The following is a 21,733-nucleotide window of genomic DNA, read 5'->3' on the forward strand; positions in this document are numbered from 1 at the left end:
CACACACACACACACACACACACACACACACACACACACACACACACCTCTGGAGCAGAGGCGTGCTGAGAGCCCAGCCTGCTGCAGGGTCAGGGTAACTAAAGGAACCGGGGTCTTCAGAGAACGCATAGTGGTGGATAATGGAAGGCTCGTTGTCATGGAGAAGCTTACCCAAAAACCATTCCTTGGAGTTGCAAAAAGGTGCACAGGGCAGGGTGATATAAAAAAAGAAAGTGGCTCAGTTATTTTCTAGGCATCAGTGCAGGAAACTAGATCATCATCAAGACATTCATTTGGCAAAAAGTGCAGTATAAAACATAGTCAGTGGCTGTCAAGGGGGGTGCATCTCACCTCTTGGACTTGATATCTTTGGAGGACCTGCAGCAGATTAGGCAGTGAGACGCTGGTTTCCTCCTCTATGAAGAAAAACCAGGATGCTGATTGGCCATAAGTAGCAGAGAGACTGGAAAGATCCACACGACCTCGTTAACTTTATGCATTTATTTCACCCCACAGGAGTCATTGCAGCTAAATTCAATTAAATCTGATTTGTTTGTCATCTCCACATATATCTATAAGACTCACTTAGGGAGCAAAGGGAGGATACTCCAATCCCCTTCAAACTCTGACAGCTCATGGAGAAGAAGAACAACTGGAACTCCCTGCATGAGACAAACAAATTTAATTTGAAAATGAGTTTGTGGTGTGTGTGTGTGTGTGTGTGTGTGTGTGTTTGTGTGTGTGCACCTGATTGATGGGAGATGAGAGTAAAATTCAGTAAACAACAATGAGGTTCAACTGGCACATTGTGCACAAAACAAAAAAGAACAGAAGTACTTGTGTGAACAGAAGTACTCCAATTGAATTTGAAAATTAGTGTGTGTGTGTGTGTGTGTGTGTGTGTGTAAATGTGTGTGTTTGTGTGTGTGCTCCTGATCGATGGGAGATGAGAGTAAAATTAAGTAAACAACAATGAGGTCCAACTGGCACGTTGTGCACAAAACAAAAAAGAACAGAAGTACAAAAAATAGTAAGTACGGTTTGCTCCAGTGTTCCTGGAGGTTTCCCAAAAGTATTCATCACTATTCCTTTGTTCTAAAATTCCTTATTCCTTGCGAAATGAAACAAGAAGTCACTATGTTGAGCACCTCCTTGGAGGAAACATGATTACATGCTCCACTGACATGATCTGCCAAATACACCTGGACATCCTGGTGGGCGTGGACTGATGAGGGCTTGATCAACAACATGTTGAGTACCAACATTATGCGCATCCTGCTGTGCGTGCTGTTTGGAGGTTCATAGAGTTTTGGCTGTAGTTCTGACAATGGCATGCTGAAAAAGAGGCTGAATGAAGGGGTTGATTCAGAGGCTCCTGTTTTATGACCTCCTCCTCCTCTCTAAGTGACTCATACGGAAGAACTCACAAATCTCGTCCACGCAGCTATTCTTCGAGGCGCTGACAGAGACAACAGCTGTAAGGATTAATGTAAGTAGAGCGAGACCGCAGAGTTCTAATTGAGGCGACTGAAACGGCAGCATTACGTCAATACAACAGGGCTGTAATGTAATTTATCTACACATTGCACTGCATCATCAGAGAGGTTTTTTTTATCTAGCCCATCCTCCTTGGTATAAATGGGGTGAACAAAATAATAAAAATACCACAAACGGCAACCTTCAAAAGGACGACTCAACCAACACCTTGCTAAAACGGATTCAACAAGTACTGATTATTATAACCTTCATAAAAGGCAGGATTTGTTTAGACTACATTAGTCTAAGCAGGCTGTGCTGTACCTAATAAGTGTAACTGATAAAAGTGACATTTCAGACTTTAGAAAAAGATAAAAGAAAGAATCTTTCATAGTCATCCTCTAGCCATAGTAAGAATACAAATAATAAACAAATAAACTTGATTACTCTAGACTAAAAAGTATCACCAAAATGATTACAATTCAACCTGAGGGGACATGAATGAACATACGAAATGCCTTGGCAGTCCATCGAACAGGTGTTGAGATATTCTAGTTTTGGTAGTGTAATTACATTTACAGCACATGTAATAATAATCACAAAACAGTACATTACATCATGTCCAATCAGACATCCACACATTGAAAGTTCACATGCAAGCACACCTCTTCTCAGGTCCACTTCAGATTGTGAGGCTGTGAAACGGGGTAGTAACCATCTGCTGTATGCGTCGTAGTAAGATGTGGGTGAAAGGAGCTGAGCGGAGCAGCAGCTCTATGATGGAGGTTGGATGATGAGGCTGAAAATGTGCAGCATTGGCACTGATGTCTCGGATTAAAAGCCTGCACTTAGGGCCAGTAGCAACAGGGCCGTGTGACAAGGCTGTAAAAAAAATTGTTTATCTCTCCCATTAAATGGAGGATGTGGAAAAGATGCGGATATGAATCTGTGCAAACAAAGCATTAAAACTGAGACACTGCTGCTCATATTTTGGCGGCATCACGACCGAAATCGATGATGTAGAAAACAGCCACATGTCAGTCAGACAACATGCTGCCACCATGTCAGAGTTGACCTTTAATCCCTGCCTCCAGTAAAAACACTTGGTTATACGTCAGTCAAAAGCGTGCGTGACGCACAACCTGCCCTCGTTCAAAACCGCTTACGACAATCAAGTCAATCTGTTATAAACGTCACATCTAGAGAAAGCTTTCACTTAACTACCTCACTGTGACAACACACACACACACACACACACAACACACACACACACACACACACACGCAGAGATGATTGTACACATCTTACCGTGCTGATCATGAAACTTCTCTCTTCGCAGTAGCAGCTTTCACAGCATGCAAGTCTGATTTCATATTCATTCTTATATTTGACACCTCTCTCTATTCCCACAAAAATATTCATTCATTCAGTTGTGAGACAGCCGTTTTAGTGAATGATCATTTATGAATGAGTGCTACGAGGAGAATTTTTAAATTTTACATCAATAATGCTTCTCTTGAATTGTTAATGCTCTAATAATACTTATAATCACAGCCAGTTATATTGATCTGACGTTTAATTATTGATCATATTACAGCTCTTCTAAAAGGCCGCTGTGCATTACCGATTAATCAGTCATTGGTGGTTTATTCCAGCATCTTCCGATGGGAATACTGAATGGAAATCTAAAAACATGTAATTTACCAAGAAAACCTGCAGAGCAGTCATTTTTCCTCCATGAGAAATGTCTCCAACTTCCTCTCAGGCTGCACAGGTCCACGAAAACAATCTGAGAGTATTGGCTGGAGCGCAGGAGGCGAAATCCAAAAACGTTGTTATTCATTAAAAAAAACTCTTGCTGTGTGCGCACACTAGTAACTGAAAACAGCCCAAACCTAGCGCGCCAGGTTAGTTTTTTTCCCCATGCACAGCAGCTATATGCACTGTTTTACAGAATGCCTAAAATCTGTGATTCATTTGGGAAACGTCCTCGTTGGCAAGGAATAAAATATCCAGAGCCTCCATCCTACTTTGTGTCTAACTGTTCTTCAGCTGCCTTCATCATTCTGAAACCACAACGCAACAAATGTGGAGGATGACTGCATAACTCAAAGATGGGTAGGGTAGTGACTTGACGTAAACAGCATTACTAATCTTGGAACCTACTTTTGAAGCTGACAAATCTGCAACTCGGCTGCTCTAATTGCAAATCAAGGATCCCCACAATAAAGCAATTGTTTTCTTGAACATTAGGCCAACAGAAGATCGTTTACTTAATTAAATTAGACTTCTTTAGGGAAAAGGCAATGTACGAACAACCCACCGGTCCAGTCAGAGACTGAGAAGAAATGACAATAAGAGGCTGTGAGTAAGTCAAAGGGAAGCTGTCAAACTGGGGGGAAACAATAGGATTTAGAAAAGTGAGGGGGGGGGGGGGGGATACATATGTGTTTTTTAGTATAGTGTATGAATGCTCTTCAGAAGAACATTTAACAAACTATGAACGTGGAGTTTGTTTTGTGTGCATTTCATAACCATCGAGCTAAACTGAGGCTTCTCGGCGTTCTCACTATAACTGCATTTTCTTCTTTTCTGTCTCTCGGGTAGGAATTGGTGCGGAAACACCTCCAACCACCAACTGGCTTCAAACAAAGCAATCATAGGCATATCAAATTAATTCACAGTTCCCACTTTTGTCGCTGGTGACTCACTGATGTGTTCACAAACAAGGCACGTGTGAGTTCTTCCAGCTGCCACACCACATTTGTTACTACTGGCTGCAGTGTGATCGCAGAGGTCTCCTCACTTAACAAAGACGACAAAGACTCAGAGAGAGGTTGAGGGACTATGAAACATGATCATTACCAAATCATTGTGAATGTAAAAAAACTAACTACATATGTTGTATAAAAACAACAATTCTGGGTATCTGCTGCAGGCTGTCATATGTCATGAGAGCAGAGAGTTCAGTTCCTCTCAGCTTAGGTAAGGGAGCTCTGTGGCAAGGAGGACACCTATCGGTACCACTGTAATACCACAGCAGTGCGGAACTCGAAGTCAAACTCCAAAAGTCACTGATTACACATTAAAGATTAAACTATCCACAGCATTATTATCCTGTTATTGCACGCACGCCACATTGCATGCATATAGTAGACATATGCACCGCCTTTTTGAGCCCTTTATGGTGCTCCCAAACAAAAACAGAGCTGCTGCTTGAAAATCTGCCTCAAGCTTTAATATTACTAAATAATTTATATTATCTGAAGGCACCACATGAACAAATCCATTCAAAATGAAATGCAGATTAGATTTTTAGACCACTTTATAATCCATCATCCAGTTAGGAAATGTCGGTCTGGTAACTGATGAATTAATGGATACTGAATAAAACAGTATTGTGTTATCTTATTGACTCTTTTCCCCGCTTGCTCTCAGGCTTTATTTTCAAAGAAACGTGCACAGTCCGTATATACAAGCATTAATATCGTAACATCTACTGGATTAAATGGAGGTTCTGCCTGTTATTAACCTGTTCCAGTGGTGAATCGTTTGAACATTCACCGCCCACAAGCTATCTCGGAGTGAACAAACTCTGATTAGATGTTCTGGAACCTGAAAACTCTGATTTTCCCATCTCAAGGTTAGTCAACTCAGAGTTCAGGCTTCAGGTTCAGAGTTTGTTAAACCTGCTTTCTGAAACAGGACCCAGAGCCAAGATCTAAACCCAGCAACTCATCCAGTGCCTGCCAGATGTTACCTGTCCCAGCTCAGCTGCCTGCTGAAGAATCTCCACCTTCCTCTGACCACCTCGGCGGGCGTGGAAGGAGTTCCTCTGACTCTGGATCACCAACACCACGTCCGACAATCCTGAGGAAAAACATGCACAGAAAAGCTAGAGCGATGACAAAATTAGGAAATTCGAAGAGACATGATGATGCAAAAAAACAGGGAATTTGTGAAATACACTTATTTGTTTTCTTGACAGGTAAAACTCACAGTGATGACTTTTTTTTTTTCCAATATGCAACAAATAATTGATTTGCTTTCCTGAACAGACCGTCTGCAGTTAAATCCCTCACTCACCAATAGAGCTGTGTGGTGTGAGCTCCTGGGGCTCTGAGGCCTGCGGGGAGTCAAGAGGGATTCTCGTTAAGTCTGACGCACACTGCTGAGCTCACGTGATGAAGCAGAATATCACAGCAAGAATCTGAGGGGGGGGGGGGGGTGCACTTACATGAGCACGACCTGTAGGTTTGTCTTCTGCAGAGGCACCTTGAGAAGGACGCAACATTACATCATCAAAATGCATTCATTTGTTATGCTGACATGAATAGCCAATTCATCTTTTAGTCAATTTGACGACCAATGGATCAATATCGGGTTACCACTATGCCAACTTTTAACATCTTGACACATCTGTCAGAGCATGACATGCAATGGTATAGCCCCACCAGTAGCAGATTAAACGCAGTAGTAGAGTTATTTCTGCACCAACACCTCTTATCACCATCAACGAGATAAAACCGAGACTTTGAAACCACAGCTAAAGTTGCTACTCGGTATGTAGGATTTGTGGTGGTAAACATGTCCTACTCATGAGAGTCGACAAGTATAATGATGATGTATAAGCATGTCCATCTATGCCAAGGGTAGACATATGGCAGGGAGGTGCAATTGTGCCGTTCTTTAAAGTCCATTAGAAATGTATCTGAGACAGGCTTGATGTAGCTGTAAATGATGAAATCCTCCTGACATCTAAACGAACACTTTTCATACCTAGGCTGGAAAAAACAGGCATCGCTCGCTTAGTTTTCAAACTGGAAAACAATGAAGATTGGTCTGGAGATGTTGAATTTCTCCTGATGAAACCACCAAAACTGCTTCTGAAAGTTGTCAAACTGAGGTGAGAAAGAGGCTGAACTGTCACTGTCACTCACACAGGTGATTTTAATTAATCTGGCTGATTTTATGTGTTCTCTATCTATATAGAAAGCACTGTATGTGTACCACCAAGGGGGAAAACAAACCAACAAGTGCTTATGTATGGGTATAGAGCTGTAATGCTATAGGAGGAAAAAATAAATAAACAACATTGAAAATTAAATTTCATTCAGGATACCTACCGTTGTGATACATATCTGGTTTTAGTATATATTCACATTGTTAATATATGTACCCCAATATCAGCCAAAAGGCCTCTTTCACAGTTATGGCAGGAACAACACAAGTGTAATTAATAACATGAATGATTGAGAGCCCCATTAAAGCCGTAAAAGTGTATAACATGCAGCTGTCACATGTCATATAAAAGGTGAAAGGGGTCTATAGTGATAACATGAAGGTCTATGACAATACTAATGATATATGCGTTTGTTAAAACATTTTATTATAAATCCAGGTCTGAAACAGGTTACACGTTTACGCCCATGTCACACCCCCACAGGTGTTTTCACTTACTTTGATTAGACCTCTTCTCAGGACTCTGTTGGCCTGTACAGACTGTGTTTGATTGACATTTCCCTCAACCTCCCATTAGATGTGTTGCTCCTGTTAGCTCAGGACAACTTGCACCTTAATCACTCACCAGTAATGTAAATCAAGAGTTTTGGTGACATATTAAACGCCCATCATAAATCTGAGCAGAGTCCTAATTAATGGGTGCACAGGGCTTCTCATTTTTACATGATTGCTGGCTGATATTAATGGCAAACAATTATATTGATGTAAATGACCTGCAAGTTTTATTCACAATTGATTTCAAAGACAAGGTGACACTTATTCTAAATTATACTAAATCTTACACATTGTCCCTTTAAACAGCCTCTTGTTTACCCCCTTATTACGTCACCTGCGTTTGTGGTGTGTCAAGTTATCCACTATTAAATCCCCGTCTGTTTAGATTTTCAAAATAAAACAAAATACTCAATATTTTGTGGCAAACCAAGGACTACGCTGTCACTGACGAATAACTCGCGTGGTAATTTGCGTATAAATACATCTATTGATACATTTTTTTCAAACTGAAATGCGCTCAGTGTCTTGTTAAATTATAAACAAACCTTACTGTGAAGGCCAAATCGAACCACTTCCGGTATTTTACAGCCTGCCTTACGCAGTGTATCCTGTTTAGTGCTAACGGTTTAGCTAACAGTATCTGTCTCAGTAGGGCATGGACCCCACTTACCAAGCCAAAGAAGAAGCACAGCGACCAGTTTGCATCCGTTCACCACATTATGATGGGACATGGTTCCCTTGGCTGCTGTTTTACGTTTGAAATCACCGTCTTTTCATGGCTAACTGGAGGAAATGGTTAGCTACATTCCCATAGTAGCAGAACTCTGTGTCTGACTGCAAAGCGTGTTAGTGCAGAGCTATAGTGACCTCTAGTGGTCACTATTATACTAGGTTACTACCTTGACATACAGAACTGTAGTTTATTGTGCTACAGTACACTAAGGTAATATTCTGTCCTGGCTATTCTGATTCAATGAAACATATAATGTAAGTTATACTAACAGACACTTTTTCTTCATTTTTATGCACAGTAAATTGGCATCAAGTAGGACAGTTTTATTTACCTTCAGTTGTGGACCATCACAAATTTAAGTACAATTTTAAATTCTTGGATTTAATCATTGTTATTTCCGTTATAACATTACACAGAGCAATTACCTCACTGCAGGTATTCGACATTTAGCCTATTTTTACCTAGAAGGTAATTATTTAATTGTGATAAATATATAATATATAAAAACTGATAAATATATATTACACACACATATATATTTCTTATTACAAGTAGGCCTACATTGTGTAGATAATAAAAATGTAAATCTATGTCAAATAACATTTTAAATGAAGGTCATATACATGTAATGACTCCTTTTATGCCGCTGTACACCATTTTTACTTTCGTAAAGAATCCCCACAGATTTAAAAAAATTTTAAATTTTAAAAATCTAGTTATATGAGATATCATTATGAACCCCATATCAACTATATAACATCTTCCACAACTAAAACTAATCTTCCCTCCAGTGCCATTTGTGTTTACGATTTGTACAAATACATTCATCATATCTTCAAGTTTTTTATCATTTCAGAAGTAAATTAGAAAAATGTTTTTAAATTTGTGAGGTTCTTAGTAAACCGTGGACAGACGAAAAAAAGTTATTTCTGTGTTGATTAAGTGATGAGAACAATAACTTAGTCTAAACATGACTGATTGATGCTGGTAATCAAACACTTAACTTTGTAATATGTATTTTTCAAAATATCTGTATTTTACTCACGCAAACAAAAGAAAAATGTTCATTATCATGGCAGAGGTATAAGTTGTGCCACAAAGCTCTTACTGTCTGTCTGAGGAGAAGATAACTAAGAAGAAGAAAAAAGGTGATAAACAAATAAAGATAAGCTGGACTTTATGAGCTTTACTAAGCTTGCGTTTTTCTGGAAAATTATATTGTTTAAAGGGTTAAAGGGTTTAAAGGGCAGGCATTGTTTAAAATGTCATATGAGGAAGAGCTTCCCAGAAATGAGGCTGAAATGATGATTTATGTTCACGTGCAGACTTGTGGAGACATTGAGAACAAATGAGTCAAAGTTCCCCTGACCACTGAGTCTAAACATGGCCACTAAAGTTAAACAAGCTGGTTTTGATGTGAACCCGCAGCAGTGAGTGTTCATATTTTTGTCAACAGACCTTTAGAAATCCAAAAGGCAGAGCTTTGTTCTATAGGAATAAGGAATGAGGAAGGTGTAAATACTGAATGTGCAGAAGGAGAGGCTGCTATTATTCACATTCACACAAATGGGTACTATCACCTTGTCAAACAGTTATAGGCAGCAATAAAACAGAGCCATAAGTGAGTTATGGATTTTTTTCGTCTCTCCCTGTGTGAGATTGCTGAACAAAGGTATTGTTAATACACATGTTCCTCTAAAAGGTCTGAGCAAACATTGCTTATGGATAAGAACTGCAAATGATGTTGTCATTGCGACACAAAGCTTCACTCATGTTTTAAACTGCGTCCATCGGCTGTTGTTTCCATGTCAAGTGGCTAACGTTGTGCATTCCAGTGTCATTGTCATTAAAAATGTCCATAAATTGGAACAATATTTTTCAACTTGGCTTTCTCATTTATATATGGATATCTTTTTTATTTATTTATTATCATTTACATTATCTGCTCACTTACTTATGCCTATGCATTATGTAGCCCGCTTGCAGGCCTATATATGTAGACTAGAGCCAACCAGTCATGAAATGAGCCTTGATAAATTGATTAAGTCCTCAGAAGTATCCTTGAGACCTGTGTCATATACTACACGTCATGCGATGCATACTAAAGAAAGAAGTTAATATATTTTCCTTCAAAATAAAGTTACTTTTAAGAAAAGACCAACATTATTAGGAAGCATTAGATATCTGAGACATTACTAATATATTTATATCTCTTTTTTATTCAAACACCCTATCAAGTACAACATCTGTAACATCGGGACAGCATCATTTCATTTGAATTTAGCAACATTTATTTGACTGACATTGCTTTATGTAGACTATTATTTTTTCACTTAATTCATTAATTGTTTGTTCCATTAAATGTCAGAAAATAGTGAAAAATGCCAAATTGATGTCCTCATCAATGTATGACCTATACTATAAAATCATAAAGATATTCTTCTTACAACAATCTAAAATAATACAAACTTTTTGTAAGTTCTCAAAACTGCTAAATTTAAAATAAACTTCTCATCGACTAAAAGATTAACTGCTAACATCAGGACTATTCATCTCAATTACACTACATTTATTGTGACATGTAGCAGACAAAAGCAGTATAATCTTCACGTTTAAGAGACAAGAGAGAACGTTAATTGGTGGGGTTCGCGCTTGTGAAATGACGTAAACGATTATTTTTGGCCAAAACTAACCGGAAGTGCTCTCGTGTCAGCATGTCTAACTTCACAGTGGTTATTAAAGCTGCAGACGTGACACGTGAGGTAGGCGATATAAACAGCAGCCGCCACCGCAGGAGGACGCACAGGAGAGAAAACAAGAGTTGTGACACCATGACCACAAGCAAACCGTCGCACAGCGGGATGAGAGTGACAGAAGTGGAAGAGTTCCTGAGGAATCCTCCGGACGGTTTCTCCGTGGAGGTCCTCTGCTCGGGGTGCCGAGTCCACAGCGACCCGGAGAACAGCCTGGTGCTCGTCGATGACTTCGACTCCTGCAGAGGGAAAACAGTTTTCCAGAAGTCTCTGGGAAGGTGAGGAAGAATTGGGGAAAAAAAAAAAAAAAAAAAAAGACTGCATGGGATGATGCACGGCCTTACACATGTACTCATATACACGCACACACAAAAAACAACCCACATCTGATTTGTTTTGTTTTTTAAAAAGGAAGGTTAAAATGCAAAATCTATGGGAGTACACCAGCATGAGAAAGAGTCTTCTGTCCAAGAGGATCTATCTGCTGATGTCCGCCTGCGAAGGAAACCGTTCATTGAGTGACAAAAAGGCAGCCAACGAAGCCAGAGGTAACTTAAACTGTAGCCTATATACCTCCCAGTGTACCATAAGACCTTAACACTGAATGAATTACAGTTGAACCTAGTTTGTGCTTTGCAGCTCTATGCTGTTAAGTGGGTCATGCAGTTAGGTGGCATGACTCATGATGGCTTCCCAACTTGCGATGTTTGCGGTGGGTGGAGTAGAGGAAATAACAGCCACTTCACATACAGTCTCTCCTCACTGTGTTCGCTCATGTTTTCCTCTTCCACCCTGTTTCAGTGCTGAAGCAGTTTGTGGTGTCCATAGACGGCAACGATCCCATCATCAAGTGGCAGATGGAGAGAGGCCTGGACCGGACCATCTCCTCAGTGTGGGGGGAAAGCTACAGTGTGGATGTAAGAAGGACTTAATGGTCTTTCGCTTACATTTATGTTTTATACATACTTTCAGTTCTCTTCACGAGTTACATTTTGTATTTTGGTATTGAAAGTGACTTTTCCTTGTATCAGATTGACTTGAATGAACCACTGGAGAGATGGGCAGCGAAAAACATCCACATCATAACTGACAAACGGATGAAAGTCCAACCTGTGTGGAGAGACGCCTCCTTCACCCTCAAATACTATTCTGATGCCCTCTTTGACTTCCCACACTGGTTTGGGTTCAGCAGAAGAAAATTCAATGTAAGTATCTCTTATTCTTCTTCTTTTATGTCGATAGTAACCTAAACATTTTCTGTATTCGTCCACTTGTCTAACTTCCTGCTCATATCTGTCGCCATTAAAGTTGAGACTGACGTGAGCCGGCAGTGGATGGAGAGCAAGAAAAAAATGGATTTTATCCGCTCACTTTTTTGATGGAGTCTGGGTCTGCTTCCTCAAGCAACAGATTGTTTGTAACCTGGTGAAGGACCGGCCTACCTCTTGGGATTGCAGTAACTATAATCGCTGTTGGGTCCAGATTCTTCTTCTGTTCAGTGGGTGGACACGACTGAGAAGGACTGACAAAGACATTCTATATGCCGTGAAGATTATTTATGCAACTTTTGTGTCTAAATACATTTTTTTTAAAGGTGTTTTTGCTAGTAAATTAACCACACTTCACTGTTGTGTGAGGGGTCCAAATCTGTGCTACTACAGAATGAAAGGATTGTAGACTTTCGTACCAAAGGATCAGCATTTCTTTATGAGAAGTTTTAATTTTTTATCAAACACAATAAATGCTCTTTTACAAAACAACAACAGAAAACCAGTGTTTTAATTCAGTGGTCATCAGATAAAAGATAAATGTGTTGTTGCCATCATGAAACACACACACTGCACTAAGGGATGAGGAGAAGAGCAGATGCGGCGCTGGTGATGATTTCCACGTATTCCTTATAGTCGCTGCCGTAGTAGTGCACCAGCAGGTAGTTGAAGATGCCCACGATGCACATCATCAACAGGAAGAAGAGGACGCGTTTTCCAAACATGTAGCCTGGGGTGCTACGAAGAAATGTGAAACAATATAGTTAGACCGTGACTCTAAACACACGCGCACACACACAACATATTACTTGTGTTCATTTACCTCTGAGAGGTTTGTCCCATGTATCCAACAAAGTACTTCTGCCTGACAACAAGATAGATGATCCCAGCGAAGGCAGCGGGAGCTTCAAATAGATGACAAACAAAAAAAAATTAAAAAAAACTGAATCCCGTATAACCTTTGTTTTGTGTTTTTATGTTATTTAATTAGTTTGATTGATGTATTATTTTACTGGAATGCTGAAGTACATTTACATGTATCTGCACACGTATGTTTTTTTCTTAGTTTGTTGGTTATACAATTTTATAATATTTACGCATCAAATCGACATCCTTTCCCTTTCTTTTGCATTATTTTCTTTCATGCAAAAATGGAAGACTTTATATATCTAACATATTGCACTTCCATTGTAATACGAGCACTTATCTCTTGTGTGTATTCTGTTCAAAGGGCAAAAGTGTGTCACAGTAACGGATTAATGATTACCTTGATTGAGACACAGACCGGCACACCACATCACTGCCAGGAAAGTGGGATACGCATCCATGCAGTTACGGCTGGAAGGTGCATAAGCAAGAGGTTGTAATTAGCATTTTTAGGAAGTCACTATGAAGCAATCTGCAAACTGTTACAGGCAGCGTGGAGATTGATACCAAGCCCCTTGGCTGCTGGGAAATGTTTTGAAAACTGTAGAGCACAAGTGGCTGTAAAAACAGTGCATGAGCAAGAAAACCCAGTGAGTCTGTCGGAGCGTTGGAGGAGCGGAGTTTGAAACGGGAAGCCAGGAAAAATTGAGCCCACTCTCAGTCGGCTCCTCCTGGCTGTTGCAAGACGTTGCAATAATCGGTACGATGTGTTGCACAGGGCCGTGCAATGTCAGAGCCTCAAACCTTCTCCAATCTCACACGTCACGAGAGTTATCCAAAAGGACATCGTACCTCGGAACAGTTCCAAGACCAAACTGAGGGGCCACAAGCTGATTTGTTAATAATTTCTGACTTTTCTTTTCATGTGAAATACTGGATTTTTTTTTACCTCTTTATACCGTTTAGACCAAACATTTGTATCACATTTTAGAGGCTAAAGTTTGAAATCCCCACATTACTATACAAGACAGGATGTTGCTCAGGTGTTTCCTATTTACAAACAGGAAGTGCACTGTTGCTCGTGGACTAATAGAGCGACTGGACCAATAACTGAGATGTTGTGTCACAAATATTAGGTTTGACTTTCAAGCTTTAGCCTTGTTGTCAAACCACGTTTAATTGATGCAGCATGAAGCATTATCATCTGCAGTACTGCAATTTATTAATATTTTCATTATAGATTACTTTGTTGACAATTTTTCTGATTAATTGATTAACCGAGTGGCCTATAAAATGTCAGAAATATCCACAATTTCTCAAAGTCCAAGTATTCATATTCTCCAATCGACGGTTAAAAACACAATCATATTTAATTGACAGTGATAGAAAACATGTGAAAAGCAGCAAATCCTGAAACTGAACCACATTTTTGGAAAATCAATTAATGAAAACACATCAGTTAGTTGAGTAATTGATTGTTTGATTGTTGAAATGAGGAATCTAAGTAGTCAGGTAAAGTTACTCTTGAGTTGGCAAACGTTTAGTGCTTTTGCAACAAGCCTAAGCATCACATTTCTTGAGAAACAAGCTCGCATTTATGTTGGACATGATCCCTGGATTGAAATTTTGAAACAGAGCTTGACATCAGTTTGAAATGTCAAACCCCAGGTGGTAAATGTATGAGCAGTATTCCCTCTAACACAACTTTAACTTTAACACAGCATGACGATGAGTCCCCTAACTGAGAGGCTGGAAGGATATATGTTTTCCATTTCCAGCAAGCATTCAAATGAGCTCTGTGCCAGTTTTCTTTTTCCCCTATATGGGAGTGTTCAGGCAAATGAGGGCTGCCTGTCAATGGAAGTTCTATTTGGTGGAATGTAAAACCAGGTAGAAAGTTCATGACTGTTATCGTAGAAAACACAAAAGATATGGGATATGTTTCATTAGATGAACAGAAGAGTATGAAAGAGTACTTACTTGGCACAACAAACTCGTTCAAAAGCAGATGTGGGGATATTTTGACAGTTGCCCTCCTTCTCCACCTTCAGGGCAAAGAATGCTTAAAACACACAGATTATTAACGTCAACACGACATCCCTTTGCTGAATGCTGAACACCTTTGACTACTTTAGAGTTTGAAAAACTACGTTTGATGCTTCTTGCTTTTTCCTCACCATTCTGAAGTACGCTGATGAGGGTGACGATGACCAGGAGGTAGATGTGTTCCACCACGATGCTGTACATGATGACCGGTCCAGATGTAGGAGCAGGCGGATTGAGAGGCTGAGCTTCTCTTTCACGTCTTTGCAGTCAGCTTACAGAACGTGAACTGATAAACATAAAGCTGATCTGTCTCTGACATCGTGGACTCCCCCCGTCCTACCTCCATCCCACATACACACTCGTTTGTGGCTTCCTCTTTATTTAAATGATGCTCTGGCTTAATACAGAGGGGTGCAAACAAGCCTGCTACTTCCTCTGTGTTTTTGTGAGAGATTACACACAGATGCACTCATATAAATTTGCATTGCAGTGACTGTGTGTATTTATGTTCTTTGAGGCTCTTTTAGGGGCCTTTATGAAGACCAATGCATTGGGAATCTTTTAATGTTATTAAGTACACCTTTACTCTGCCTTTCATGGCAAGTCAAAATGTTTTCATCAGTGGTGGAAGAAGGACAGATCTTTTACTTAAAAGCAGTAATACCACTCTGTCAAATTATTCCATTACAGGTAAAAAAGACATAACTTCACTGGGAGAAATGAGCAGCATAATGTAATTAAAGTGTGTAGGGTGTGTAGGATATTCTATAAATTAGTCATATATTTTGTATCTGAATTCTTGATTTCAAAGAATCTAGTAGGCTGTATGAAGGCTCTAGTATCAAATAAATGTAATGGTGAACATTTATATTTTACTGAAATATAGTGGAGAATATGTATAATCTATTGAAAATGCAATAATCAAGTAAAGGACTCAATAAATGTTGCCCTCTGCTGTGAAAAAGTTTTTTAGTGTATAACTACAGTAAATTACAGCATTGTACAAGCTGTCTCAATGACTTGGCCTACCAACAGTCGAACAGCACCTGCATGTGCTTTTGAGCGGTAATGCAGCGGCTTTACCCCGGTGATGGTGTAGTTTTACTGTAATCTCTCCACAATTTCAATGTTGTAAACAAAGCTGTACGAAATGATATTTTTCTATTGATGGAATGAATCCCATTAAAGCCATTACCACCTCCCACAAGTGTTACAATGTTCAGATACAATCAGCTATTAAATTAATACGTTTTATAAATACAATAATTAATAAAATCATAAATAAGTCATAAATAAAGGGAAAAGCAAAAAGTAAAAAAAAATATTTCTCAAAATAGAATTATGTTTTCGAAACATCGAATTTTATCGAAATGCAATATGCAATATATGTCTCATTCATTTATTACGTTAGCTTTTTATTAGATCAAGGTGTTAAATAATCATAATTAAATACGATAAAAGTCTTCTATTTCTAAATACAGATGAGGAGATGTGCTATATTGGCTAACTGTGGAGCTGGTTTAAACAAAGCAGTGTTGGTACAATATTTAAGCAAACTAATGTCAGCAACAATGCTAATATTATTATCTGAGAAGAAACCCAACAGTACAGAATGTAAACAGTATAGGAGTCTTGTGAAAACACAAATCGTCGATCAGCAGGAATGTGTCCCATATGGTCTAGCGGTTAGGATTCCTGGTTTTCACCCAGGCGGCCCGGGTTCGACTCCCGGTATGGGAACAGTTGTTTTAGCTATTTTAAAATTAAAACCTGTTAATGGGCGTGGTGAAGCCTGTTTAAATGTATTTAAAAATAATGAGTTGTCATACCACCAACTTTCATACAGGAGCCGCTGGGTGGCTCGTTAATTCCTCTTGAGGACAGGTTAGCTGATCTATTAACGTTTGGGTATAGTTTAGGTCAAACAATTACAACTACTGGGTTAAGACTATTTGAAATGCATTGTATGTGACTATGTACATTTTTGGTAATCTGCAAAGATAATTAAGATAAAATGCAAGTTGTCCAATTACAGGACACCTATTTACATGTTTGTTTACTTCTATACCGAGTTGTACTGCCTATCAAACTTCCATTTTTACCATACAGATGTTTTTTCTTTGAATCCAAGAGTCTGCAATCAACTGTCTGAAATGTTCAACTATGTTTTAAAAGATTATGTTTCACATGGTATGACTGATGAGGTAAAGATTGTTTGATGTCTGATTGAATGCACCCTAAATTAAGCTGACTTTCAGCCTGTTCATCTTTCAGTTGCAATACATGTCATAATCAGAGACAGTTTAGCTCTTAGCTAGTCTCATCGGTACTTTAACTTTGAAAAATCTGAGTTTGTAATGTGTGCAAAACTGTGGCTCACAAATAACTAGGTACTTGAAAGACTTCACTTCAGTATTTACACAACAAATATAAATGATTTATTCCTCTACGAGGAGGCTGAAACAAAAACACTTTCCTTAATTTCATAATAATGACTTTTCATAAAACAAACACTCGAGTCATCTAAAGTATTTATTAAATCACGTTTCATGAACATTTTCAAGTGGTCAAAATAACAAAATAAAGCAAACAAACATGATTGCTTCATACATCCCAGAAACATACAATATTTACAACATGCCTGAGCATACTAAGGTAAACAAATGTCATCTATGGTTCAACAAACTCCACCACTGAACATGCATTTGAACTTCATTAACCCATAAAAATGAATAGCAACATAAATACAGAGAGATGTCACTATAAACTTCTAAATTGCATCTTTATATGGAACAGTGCATTTTGCAAAATTCTCCTCAAGATACCAAGCAATGGTTGCGGATATCTGTGCTTGGAGCTAGCAGACAACTCCCCCATAGCTCAAATGAAAAGCTCAAGTGCATTGAGTGCCTCCGTCTCCATGTCAGTCGGTCTCTGAGCCACAGCCTGTGAGAGAAACTCATCCAGGAAGTTTTCGGCGTTGGGTGCGCTCGTCTGGGAAACTGCGCCGGCAGCGTTGACCCCGCAGTCCGCCTGGTCGGCTCCATCCGGCCCGTTGGCGAGCATCTCGAGGAAGCCGGTGCTGTCTGGTGAAAGGTTGCTCGCGGTCGTCGCCGGCGAGAGCAGGTTCGAGAGGAAGTCGTCGCAGATGGAGCCGTCGTAAGTGCTGGAGGTGACCGCGTTCGGGGAGCCCAGGCCGGTGCTGTCGGGTCGGAGGCCGGCGCCCCCCTGGTGACCCAGCATCTCATTCAGCTTAGCGAGCTTCTTCTTCTTCGCCTTCAGTTTCTTTATGAGCTTGTACCTGAGGGCTTCTGTGTCGCTGAGACCCGGCGGAAGCTTCGAGGACGGACCGCTCGGTTTCTTTGAGTGGGATATTTCAGGAAGCCGCGTCGCTCCAGGCAAAGGAGGTGACGTACCAGACGCCACTGTCGTGTTCTTCAGGGATTTCTGCTGGTTAGATGTTATGGGCTGAACCAGCTTTGACTTGCCAGTGAGGACAGCAGGAAGTGGGAGCGGACTTCGTGTGTTTGCGCTCTTTGCACCGAATCCCCCGTACATCTCCGCAGCTTTCAGCGGGAGACAATCACTATCTTCTGTCCGGAGCTGTAGTTTAGGGAAGAATCCTCCAGGGGTCTGCAGTCTTCTCACAGGGTTGGGCGTGGACTGAGTGAGAGGAGTGGGCTTGACTCGTGTGACTGAGGTGGGCATCTGGATGGGGGCACATTTAGCAATCGCCCTGTGAACTTGGTTTAGTGGGTGTTTGCTAAGCAGGAAGGACCAGCGGGCATCCTGAGGCGGCTTTGGTGGACCTTTCTGACCGGTGGACAGGGCTGAGGCATCTGTAGAGGACTCAGGGGACGCTTGCTGTGCGTTTTCAACAGGTGGCGTGTCACCCTGAGCAGCAGCGGTCTCTGATTTGCTACCGATTCCTTTAAAGGCTTCCGAAGATGCAGGTGGAGAAATAGGCGGTGCTGCTTTTGGTGCCGCCGCTGCCTTTTTAACCATTTGTCTGCCAACTGTTTTGGATCTGCCGACGCCTCTACTTCGTCCTCTCCTACAAGGAGGCACAAATGTAGGATCATTGGACGAGCCATCCGCAGAATCAGACGACGTAGCATTGGTGAGCTCAACATCAGGGCCGTGGGACATTCCACTGCCCACTGCAGCGCAGGAGCTATCCGGTGTGGAGTCAACTATCTCCTTCCTGGTGGGAACACTCAAACCCTCAGTTTCTTCCTCGTCATTTAAAGGCTGCATTTCTGAATCCACTTTTAACTCTACCAGTGTGAGTGTGATGATGTCATTGTGGGAAAGGCCCTCGAAGGTGTCGAGCAGCGTTGTGGAACCTATCGACGTATCGACGTCGGCCGCGACGGTCGTGTCCATGATGTTGCTGCAGTCTTCAGATGCAGAGAGCGCACAGACGATGTCGGTGTCGTTGTGAGACGCCAGAAGAGACTGATCGGGAGAGCAAGCCAACAGCTCCTCTGCTGTTAAGTCTTTGTCACCTTGACTGGGGTTCATCTCCATTTTAGACGGGGGACATTCAGCAAATGTGCTGGAGGGAGAACAGACGCGAGGCTCTTTATCCTCCTCCACCTCCCAGAAGACGACATGCATCTCCTGAGCGGGGACCGGGAGCTTTTGGTGGGTCTTACACTCCGGATGTTTCAAGTCGTCGTATTCCAGCCATGATCCTGTAAGGAACCGGTACGACAACACACACGGTTAGAACTAAAACCAGTCAGAAAAGGCCTCGCTGAGACCAGGAAAGATCATAAAGATTGCAGAACAGAATTTAGACTAAAAAGAGAATTGATAAAATACTGAAAGAATAATCATAATATTGGTAAAAAAAACTTGGCTGACAAGCCCCAGAGCGCTTGATCTATAAAGGACAATGAAACAAGCCCTAAATGTCTGGAGTCTTCTGCACATTAACATTGCATGAATTGTCCAGCAGAATGTACTGTTCGCAAACTACAATGTAGAGGAGAAAAAATATCAACCGTCGTGTCACTCAACCTGAAGCTTCAAGCTTTGTTTACACCGTAACGCGAGACTCGAGTATGAACGGACGCGTTTATACTCGATGCGCTGCATTATTCTCCGAAACGCAAGAGGGCGTACAAACAAAATGAACTGTGAAGAATCAAAACGAATGAGTGTAACCCATAGATATGCCCATAGACTGTAGTGTCACTGGCAAAAAAAAACACCAAAAAACAAACCTCCACAATGCCGAGGAGGGATTATAATTACCTGTAAACTCACATCTCATATTCATTGACGATGAAGACTTTTAAGACCACCTGTTTCTGAAGCATCTAAAAGGGAATTGGCCTTCTTTGAATAATCCCTAGACATGCAAATAGCGAGTATAAACTAAGCTTAAGTGTTTAAGATGAATACAGAGAAACATGCCGTTCTGATTCAGTTCTGTTATCCATGTAAAACTACTGTGATAACCGGCATTATTTTAGAGCTAAATATGGTCCTGAATAGATACAACCACTACATATTGTATTAATTGCTCTCTAATCATGGACGTCCCTACATTTCAATGGTAAATATATTGTTTACGTGTCATATCAGTGGAAACATACAACAAAACTACAACAGGAAACCTACCGTCAGAGTGACAAGTCCAGGCGACAAAGTGCTTAAGTTGATGGTTGTACTGTATGACGGTGGTGACGGAGTAGCGTTTCTCCTTGAAGGTGAAGTCGTATCTTCCAACATCGCTGTAGGGCATCCCCTCCACAAAGTGCAGCGCAAACACCGGAGGCACACTGAACAAAACACAAAGCAAAAGTCTGGTGAAACGGATGGAAGCGTTAAGGCCGAAGAAGGACTTTCTCCAGTTGATATCTTGGATATGCGATGGTTACGCTTAAGATTAAGATCAAGTGTGGAGTAATAATGAGTCATTTCATTCACCCTGTCAATCAGTTACAGGCTCTAAATTACACAGCAGGCTTTGGCTCAACACCCGACAGCATACAATTAAAGTTAATAACTTAATGTTTGGTGTAGCTGTGAAAGCACACCGTTTCTGTCCGTCTCCCGTAGAGACATACTTTTATAATCTGCAGATTTGTGCTGGAATAAATGTTTGTAATTTTACAACCATACATCTGACTTTGCGTGTACAGCTTATTCATTTTTTCACCATGAAACCGAAAAGCAGTAGTGGTTTGCATAACCAGGAAGTGATTTGCATAAAAGCCGGTTTATGAAAGTGTATTTGGTTGCACTCTCGTGGAGAAAGCACCGTCGCCTTTAATCTCGAGTCTGGCCTGAGGACTCAAGGCTGCGTTCTGGCTCATAAAGAGTCAAAAGATCAGCAATATAGCCAGGGGCTAGGTCTCTCTGTGCTTTAGAAACAATCAGTAAAATCTTAAAATTAATTCTGAATCCTACTGGTAGCCAGTGCAGATATGCTAAGACTGTGGTCTCTAACGTGGTCTCTAACGTGGTCTCTAACGTGGTCTCTAGTGCGGTCTCTAACGTGGTCTCTAGTGCGGTCTCTAACGTGGTCTCTAGTGCCAGTTTGAATTCTAGCTGCAGCATTTTGAACACGCTGGAGATGTGAGATTGATTTTTGACTGAGGCAGGTAGAGAGAGAGTTGCAATAGTCTGAATGAGATGAAAATAAAAGCATGAATCAAAATCAGCATGAGATGGAAATGACTTGATTTTTGACACATTTCTGAGGGAAGCAGGACAGCACAACTTTCTTTACCTGCTCCATGAAAGTCAGGCCAGGGAAACGTTTGTGTCTTTGTACCTTTTGAGGCATACAGCTTATTAATCAAACACTGGTATTAGACTGGCGCTCGGTATCGGCCAATAACATCGGATCAGTGCAACCCTAGTAATCGTAATCAAACATACCCCCTGTGCTCCAGCACCTACTGTTCAATCATTTCCTAAGAGTGGATGTAATTACTTTGCAATTCAAGCAAAGTCAAAATAAAAATCACCACACTAATACAGAGGTCTTAATTTCCAATTGTTTCTTCTCACACACACACACACACACACACACACACACACACACACACACACAC

At 40.7% G+C, this 21,733-nt stretch overlaps 4 protein-coding genes and 1 non-coding gene across 7 annotated transcripts in view; 2 read left to right on the forward strand and 3 right to left on the reverse strand.

The window, feature by feature from the left end:
- The window catches only part of b3glctb (beta 3-glucosyltransferase b), a 16,450-nt gene extending 8,601 nt beyond the window's left edge, over nucleotides 1-7,849 (reverse strand). For both annotated transcript variants that reach the window (XM_031872661.1, XM_031872662.1), the window contains exons 1-7: nucleotides 7,664-7,849; nucleotides 5,714-5,751; nucleotides 5,563-5,602; nucleotides 5,237-5,346; nucleotides 586-662; nucleotides 352-463; nucleotides 48-184 (exon numbers count right to left, since the gene is read on the reverse strand). In XM_031872661.1, the coding sequence (XP_031728521.1) occupies nucleotides 48-184; nucleotides 352-463; nucleotides 586-662; nucleotides 5,237-5,346; nucleotides 5,563-5,602; nucleotides 5,714-5,751; nucleotides 7,664-7,724 (575 nt within the window). In that variant the 5' untranslated portion in view covers nucleotides 7,725-7,849. The remainder of the gene's footprint in view (nucleotides 1-47; nucleotides 185-351; nucleotides 464-585; nucleotides 663-5,236; nucleotides 5,347-5,562; nucleotides 5,603-5,713; nucleotides 5,752-7,663) is intronic.
- A 2,659-nt stretch (nucleotides 7,850-10,508) lies between these two features.
- Nucleotides 10,509-12,239, forward strand: medag (mesenteric estrogen dependent adipogenesis). Of its 2 annotated transcripts, XM_031872530.1 has the most exons (5): nucleotides 10,509-10,757; nucleotides 10,891-11,027; nucleotides 11,281-11,396; nucleotides 11,511-11,684; nucleotides 11,788-12,239. In XM_031872530.1, exons 1-5 carry the CDS (start codon nucleotides 10,558-10,560, stop codon nucleotides 11,800-11,802), a joined length of 642 nt encoding a protein of 213 aa, XP_031728390.1. In that variant the 5' UTR covers nucleotides 10,509-10,557; the 3' UTR covers nucleotides 11,803-12,239. The 2 variants fall into 2 exon arrangements, with proteins under 2 accessions (XP_031728390.1, XP_031728389.1); XM_031872529.1 differs by having other exon boundaries at nucleotides 11,511-12,239.
- Nucleotides 12,174-16,316, reverse strand: alox5ap (arachidonate 5-lipoxygenase-activating protein). Its single transcript, XM_031872531.1, has 5 exons — nucleotides 14,792-16,316; nucleotides 14,595-14,676; nucleotides 13,015-13,085; nucleotides 12,571-12,652; nucleotides 12,174-12,485 (listed from the first exon to the last, which is right to left on the reverse strand). Exons 1-5 carry the CDS (start codon nucleotides 14,859-14,861, stop codon nucleotides 12,323-12,325), a joined length of 468 nt encoding a protein of 155 aa, XP_031728391.1. The 5' UTR covers nucleotides 14,862-16,316; the 3' UTR covers nucleotides 12,174-12,322.
- A 12-nt stretch (nucleotides 16,317-16,328) lies between these two features.
- Nucleotides 16,329-16,400, forward strand: trnae-uuc (transfer RNA glutamic acid (anticodon UUC)). The gene has a single exon. It is a non-coding gene; the product is annotated as a tRNA-Glu (tRNA).
- Nucleotides 16,401-17,174: 774 nt separating this feature from the next.
- The window catches only part of uspl1 (ubiquitin specific peptidase like 1), a 10,412-nt gene continuing 5,853 nt past the window's right edge, over nucleotides 17,175-21,733 (reverse strand). Inside the window, exons 9-10 of the mRNA XM_031872723.1 lie at nucleotides 20,292-20,452; nucleotides 17,175-19,357 (exon numbers count right to left, since the gene is read on the reverse strand). Coding sequence (XP_031728583.1) covers nucleotides 17,541-19,357; nucleotides 20,292-20,452 — 1,978 coding nt within the window. The 3' untranslated portion in view covers nucleotides 17,175-17,540. The remainder of the gene's footprint in view (nucleotides 19,358-20,291; nucleotides 20,453-21,733) is intronic.

Source organism: Anarrhichthys ocellatus, unplaced genomic scaffold (genome assembly GCF_004355925.1).
Source record: "Anarrhichthys ocellatus isolate YVR2014 unplaced genomic scaffold, GSC_Weel_1.0 scaffold65, whole genome shotgun sequence".
Lineage (NCBI taxonomy): Eukaryota > Metazoa > Chordata > Actinopteri > Perciformes > Anarhichadidae > Anarrhichthys > Anarrhichthys ocellatus.

What these genes read in the sequence shown, in the direction of transcription:
- alox5ap (XM_031872531.1), bottom strand. Translation starts at nt 14,861, where the DNA reads ATGTACAGCATCGTGGTGGAACACATCTACCTCCTGGTCATCGTCACC. An exon ending in GAACGAGTTTGTTGTGCCAA is followed by an intron (nt 13,086 to 14,594) that starts GTAAGTACTCTT and finishes TGCACCTTCCAG; the next exon opens with CCGTAACTGCATGGATGCGT. An exon ending in ATGGGACAAACCTCTCAGAG is followed by an intron (nt 12,486 to 12,570) that starts GTAAATGAACAC and finishes ATTTCTTCGTAG; the next exon opens with CACCCCAGGCTACATGTTTG.
- medag (XM_031872529.1), top strand. Translation starts at nt 10,558, where the DNA reads ATGACCACAAGCAAACCGTCGCACAGCGGGATGAGAGTGACAGAAGTG. An exon ending in TTCCAGAAGTCTCTGGGAAG is followed by an intron (nt 10,758 to 10,890) that starts GTGAGGAAGAAT and finishes TTTTTTAAAAAG; the next exon opens with GAAGGTTAAAATGCAAAATC. An exon ending in GGCAGCCAACGAAGCCAGAG is followed by an intron (nt 11,028 to 11,280) that starts GTAACTTAAACT and finishes ACCCTGTTTCAG; the next exon opens with TGCTGAAGCAGTTTGTGGTG.